Genomic DNA, 6,428 nt, shown 5'->3' with positions numbered 1-6,428 from the left:
ATTGCATAATAAGGCACTGAAGGCTCTTCTTCTTATTCTTCTTCTTCTTCTTATTATTATTGGACTCGGATCCCATTTTTTTTCCCCCATAACTGTTCATTGTTAACTTGTGGATGATTCCTGTTGGACTTTTGGTGTTGATCCTGTTGGACTTTTTGTGTAAACTATAGAATAATATTGATGTTACTTAGGGAAGAGTGAGACCATGACTGGCACAAGCATCCAAATAGTACAAACAAGATTATTATTATTATTATTATTATTATTATTATTATTATTAAGGTGAAGAAGACATTTTCAGAGTAATTTAATGACATGACTTTTGATTGAAAACTTTGCTAAAATAGCTATTTTCATTTAAATACTTCAATGAAATGCACGTCGTTTTATCTAACTACCTATCAATGAATTCTAAACTTTTTTTTCCATAAGACAAGTTTTTTTTCGTTTGTTTGTTTGTTTTGCCTTAACAAGGTGAAAACGCCACGCCCTTTCTGTGGGCGTGGTTTCCAGCCGCTTGTTGTATCCGGTCTGCAGCGTGACCTGCAGTACAGAGCGCGAGCACTGGTGTCAGCTTCACGCGCAAGACCTGAGCATCAGTCATCTCGCCTCCGGATATGCCTTAACAGCCTCTGGCGAAAAAATGTTGAGCAGAAAATCGGAAATGTCTGGAAATGCCGTCGTGCCTGCAGCCGTGGACCGCAGCAGGGTGGCGGAGAGGCTGCGGGCGGCGTTTGCCGGGCTGCAAGAGCTGCAGCATTTGCGGGAGAAACAGGGCGACATGGTGCAGCGGGCGCTCCGCATGGACACGCGCACGGACACGCAGAGTGAGCCTGCGGCCAGAGATGTGTGTTTACACCAAAGTGACGAGGATACAAACAGAGCCGAGGAGCAGCAGCGACTGGAGGCAACGCTCACAGCCCTCAAACAGCAACTGGTAAGAAAAAAGGAATAATAATAATAATAACAATAATAATAAAGTGGTGCTGTGGCGCACGAGCGTAAATTATAGTTAGGATTTGCAGATATGTATAAAATGCACTGTTATAGGCTTATAACTGCGTGAACACATCTATGCATGACTTCTATTAAAAGTAACCAGCTGTCACTAAAGGTTAACAGAAATGTCTTTAAAGTTAGACAAAAAGAAGTCTCAGGATTGAAATATATTGTGCGCATCTGATTATAGACTCTAACTCAGAGCGCTTATTGGTGCGCCTGCGCAGCTGGGGGTGGTCATAAATCAAGGTTCGTTCCAAGGGACAGGGCTGGAGGGTGGGGGTTTGGCTGGGCAGGTTGGGGGTGGAGGAGTGTTTGGCTAGGCAGGTGGGGGGGTGTTTCCGTCTCTGATCATTAACCCGCTTTAATTAGAATGGCCACAGAGAACCAAATGACCTCGGTTTGGCGACACAGGTTTGACCCCTTGCTGTAGTCTGAGTGCAGCTTATCTGATCCATCTCCTGACACACACAGCCACGTATAGGCTCATGGAGGTGGAAAAATATAGCGTTTCTATAGAATGCACATGACCTGATAAGAGCTGGAGATGGATAAAAATAGGAGTGACTAGAATAGTGAGATTTGTCTCTGGTGAACCATTTGTACTTTAAGTGAACTCATGTCCTCTATTGACTGGGAGAGGAACAGTAGCTCCCCAAGGTGGAATTCCTCCAGAGGAAGTGGTTCTGCTCAGTGAACGGGGAACTTTTTTTACGCAACAGTGGCCCCCAATTAAAGGGATTGAACCACGTGGAAATAACATGCGAGTCAAGTGGAAAAATATAAATCTGGTCGGTCATGCATGTGGCGGGTTGACAAACAGGCAGACCTTGATATACAATGAAAGTAGTATTGCACTCAGTATAAAATTCCTTGTAGAGAAACTAAGAATTTTCACAAGTTGTTTGTGTGTAAATGACATGGCATAGTGATGTAAAGAAATGTTAAGATGTGTTGCTTAGATGTGTTAATCAATTCAGGAACCTGTTTGTTCAGTTCTTCTTTGTGGGTTAATCACACCCATATTTTGATTACAGGTAGCAATGTGGTTTTGTGGTATAATTTTTTTAAAAGTCTCTTTCATACATCTGTGGATAGTTATGAAATTCTTAGAGTCAGTATTTGGCATACAGTGTTTAATTGTACACAGTGGTCTGTGTTTCTTTGCGGGAGAGACGAGTGAACTTTCAACATCGCACCCCCAGGCCATTCCTTGTCCTTGCACGGTTAATGGTCAACTACACTCCTTCTTTCTTCTTTTTACCTCCTTCTTTCCTTCCCCCAAATGTCTTATAACTGCAGGAGGCCTGTGTCATTCATTAAAGATCTTTAAGAAACTGCCTCCATTGTTTTCTCTTTATTTTCCTTCCTTAGTCAATAGAGCAGTTAAATGTACAGGACTTTGTGTAGTCAAATGATTGAACTTTGTTCACTTTCATATGAAGACCTTGCTAAGTGTCTTTTTCCCCCATAATGCTAACTTTGATCTTTGGAGATATATATATATATATATATATATATATATATATATATATATATATATATATATATAATATTTCCTATATGTATAAGGTAAGTGCATGTGCCGTTCAAATTTGCTCATCACTTATTGCACCACCAATAAATGTAAAAACTAATATAAAATAAATTCATTATTTAAATAAAACAAAAGCAAGGGGTAGCGTTTGCTGTCTCACAACTGCAGTGTCCCTGTTCAATCATGAGCTCGAGTGCAGAGTTTCATGTTTTCCTTGTGTTTACATGGGTTTCCTCTGGGTTCTCTGGTTTCCTCCCACCTTTCAAAAACATACTGGTAGAGCTCTAAATTGCCCCTAGGTGTGAATATGTGTGTGTGCGTGTGCGCATGCGATGTATTGGCATCCCATTCAGCGTGTATTCCCACTCTGCGCCCAACTCTGTGTTCCCAGGATAGGGTCCAGAACCACCATGACAGACCAGGATAAAGTGTTTACTGAACATGAATAAATAAAAAAACAGATTTCATACTTGTAGTGTTCATTGTCTGTTAAATAATCATACTCAGAATTGGAGCTGTTCTGAGTTTTGCATTTTTAAACAAATCTGTCACCTCTATGCTAACCAGCATACACTTTGCTTGTAGACTCGTCTGCGCAGGCAAGACGTTGGACTGAAAACACACCTGCAGCAGCTGGACCAGCAGATCAGTGAGCTTAAACTGGATGCTTGTAAAGCTTCTGCTGAACACCTGGAGAGCGACAGCCGGCCCAGTTCAGGTGAGCAGACAGACTGTAAAAGCTTGTACATTATGTCTCATTAACCCACGCATGCATGCCATCAGATACACATTACAAGAATATTAACTAGTAATGCATGTTGCTTTATTCAGTGTATCTAATAATGGACAATTCTTCATTTAGGATTCTTCGAGCTCAGTGACGGTGGTTTGGGCTCTCTGTCGAATTCCTGCACATCTGTCTACAGTGAATGTCTCTCAACCTCGTCTCAAGCGAGCCTCCTTCCACTATCCTCGGGCTTCTCGGCCGCCCACGGCCGTAATGCCCAATTGCAGGCCGATGTGTGCCGTAGACGCTCTGCGGATGAGACTACGGCTCAGCCGGACATTCCACGAGGCCTGGGTGTACGTCTGGGTAGCAGCGGAATACGCACAGGTTCAGTCAGCTCAGAGAGAGCCAGACAAAGACCTGTGTCAACAGGTAAGCATGAACACTGGATGGCTAATCATTATAAATTTCTAAATGGAAACTTTCTGTTATAGGGTTTCCCCAGAGATACAAACCAAAAAAAACTTTAAATTGCTAGACTGAATTTTTTTTTCATTCTAATAGTGTAATTTTTTTGTTTGTTTTTCCAGGTGATCTTGATAGAGTGATCAACCCTGGTTTTGGCTACTATAAACCTGTTGATATTAAAACCTCCATCCTCTCCAGTAAGTTCTCTGACCCCACCGTGGATCCCAAATATCAGAGCAACCTTGTATCCCGCAATGGTTCTGAAGTGTACTGCTACCCAAGCCCCCTGCATGCTGTAGCCCTCCAGAGCCCTATCTTCTCTCTCAGTGGAGATAAGGGAGGGCCTGTGACCACAGATTCCCAGGAGAAACACACCAATGTGGGATTTTCTAAGGACACACTTCCAAAGCAAGAGCCAAGTGGCGCCAAACCTGAAGGTTATATTGTCAAACTGCTCCAGCGCAGTTCAAGTAAGATGAGCCTCCAGAGTGAGTTGGGTGTGGCAAAAGGCCCAATTCCAATCAATGTTGCTCAGGATCATGGGCTTTTTGGGTTCAGAATGAAGCAAGTGAATGATGACGAAATGCAGGGATCCCTCCAGCGGAAAATAGGGTCCAACGAGAATCCAGTGACGGATGGAAAGAAATCGCCACCAAGACCTGGGGACAAAGAGCAAATGAACCTGAATAGCAATAAGGCAGAAGAATACAGACAAATGTGTCCTGTCCAGTATTCAGCGAGTACAAGGAATCAAATACGAACTGCAGTGATGGGTCAAGAGAAAGTGGATGAAAATGAGTCTAGGGATCGGTTTGACCAGGGGAATGGCTTTGAGGATGCATCAATAGCTGCAAAGGCTCCTGAGAGGAGACCTAGCGTTACCTTCCCTAATGAGGACAATAAAAGCAGAGATAGAGGTTGTACTCATACAGCTAAATCTGAGTTTGTGTGTGCCCAGTTTGTGCCTGCGGGGTCTCAGAGGGTGAAGGTGCGTCAGGCAGACAAGAAGACAAAGGCTGTGAAACTGCGGAAGAGGGGTCATGAGAAACCTACAGGTAAGAAGCACCATCTGAAGCACTCATCTCGAGAACATGAAAAGGATAAAGCATATAGCACTAAAACACGTGGAGATAGAAATCCAAAGCAATTCAGTGCAGAGAGAGAGTGGATCGATGTTCCCCTTATGGATCCCAGACTTCGTTCTTGCTCAGAGTCCAGTCTTTTGGGGCCTGGAAATCCATGTAGCACTCACCTTCAATCATATCGGCAGCAGAAACATACCTCCAAATCCAACAAACCCCCAAAGGCTCAGTTCCCAGACTTGGAGAACCTATCCCAAAAGAAGCAGAGCTCTCAAAAATGGCCCCATGTTTCAGAGATCCAGCTTCCACTTGCTCCCCCAACCCACTACCAGAGGAACAGGGAGATGCCTATTCACAGAGTCTCACAAAAGTCAGGAATGGTGCGAAGTTTGAGCATGAGACCTCGTTCGGGTCACTGGGGTGGTCTTCCTCGTCCACTCCAGCCCTCTCTGTCCTCGTCTTCTTACTTCAGCAATCTGAACTTGAAATACCCCCCTGCACCTCTATCTACCCACTACCCACCCAGGTGTGAGTCGGAATACTCAGCCGAGTGTGCCTCTCTTTTCCACTCCACCATCGTGGAGAGCAGTGAGGGAGAGCTAAGTGACTACACCACCAACCGTTTCGGAGACAGCGAGTCAAGCCAGGAGTCTCAAACCGGTTCCGACTCAGACAGCAGCCTGTCGCTGGATGAAGATGATCTGTATGAGGAAGATGAGGATGAATCAGGTCTGGTTTGGGCTGAGGCTACTGTGGGCCCCACAGCCAACGGGCTGTCCATCCAACAGCACCTTCGTCCTGAACCAGCTTCATGTCGCATAAAAGCATCCAGAGCACTGAAGAAGAAGATCCGCCGCTTTCAACCAGCCTCACTTAAAGTCATGACTCTAGTATAGTCCTTAAGCTTCCTTCCACTGGTCAGAAGTTTACAGTATTCTCACAGTTTTTAAATGGTTCAAATACCGTATACGTTCATATTCTTCGTACAAGTTCTGAGAGACTGACTATATGTATCTTTATGCAAGGCACTCCATTTTTAAGACAAATTCCCATTTACTTTTTATTTAGCCAAAGTGTTGAAATGTTTGTTTGAGCTCATGTAACTGCTTCTAAGATTCTGCCCATGTGCCAAAGACCAATCTTATTGCCAACTAAAGACAAAAAATGAAGCACCAAACATGCTTTTCTTATTAAAATTCTATTTACAACCTGTATATTGTATATATTCTGTTGGTTTGTTTTTGCATATACAAAATCACCAAAAAAAAGAAACCTAGTAAGAAGATACCTTGTATTTTGTTTCTCAAACGCTGTTTTCTTGTGTGGAATTATTTTTCAGATCTGATTTTTGCTATGCATCTTAATCTCCTTGCAAATAAACACTATTTAATGTTCAAAGGATTCTAGACGTTCTTGTTCATCAGGGAGACCTGATCCATCAGAAACTCATTAGGCAAAAGACCACTGAGTGACCTTTTGTGTAATGGGAAGTTACGATGCTTCACTGCACAAGCTGAATTGCTGGTTGTGGGGCTTAAATCATATTGGAAACCTATCAACACCTGTAACTTATTCTCAGAGAAATATAATAGCATGTTTTTTTTTATTCTACATT

At 43.1% G+C, this 6,428-nt stretch overlaps 1 protein-coding gene across 1 annotated transcript; it reads left to right on the top strand.

The window, feature by feature from the left end:
• Nucleotides 1-532: 532 nt before the first annotated feature.
• Nucleotides 533-6,220, top strand: dact2 (dishevelled-binding antagonist of beta-catenin 2). Its single transcript, XM_053232891.1, has 4 exons — nt 533-937; nt 3,122-3,254; nt 3,399-3,695; nt 3,854-6,220. Exons 1-4 carry the CDS (start codon nt 644-646, stop codon nt 5,707-5,709), a joined length of 2,580 nt encoding a protein of 859 aa, XP_053088866.1. The 5' UTR covers nt 533-643; the 3' UTR covers nt 5,710-6,220.
• The last annotated feature ends 208 nt before the right edge of the window (nt 6,221-6,428 follow it).

This window comes from Pangasianodon hypophthalmus, chromosome 3 (assembly GCF_027358585.1).
Source record: "Pangasianodon hypophthalmus isolate fPanHyp1 chromosome 3, fPanHyp1.pri, whole genome shotgun sequence".
Lineage (NCBI taxonomy): Eukaryota > Metazoa > Chordata > Actinopteri > Siluriformes > Pangasiidae > Pangasianodon > Pangasianodon hypophthalmus.
The sequence above is the reverse complement of the archived record's forward strand: the minus strand, read 5'-3'. Positions and strand labels throughout refer to the sequence as shown.

Excerpts from the sequence above, each read along its gene's own strand:
- dact2 (XM_053232891.1), top strand. The coding sequence starts at position 644 with ATGTTGAGCAGAAAATCGGAAATGTCTGGAAATGCCGTCGTGCCTGCA. Across the intron at positions 938-3,121 it reads CAGCCCTCAAACAGCAACTG|ACTCGTCTGCGCAGGCAAGA; the intron begins GTAAGAAAAAAG and ends CTTTGCTTGTAG. Across the intron at positions 3,255-3,398 it reads CGACAGCCGGCCCAGTTCAG|GATTCTTCGAGCTCAGTGAC; the intron begins GTGAGCAGACAG and ends TTCTTCATTTAG.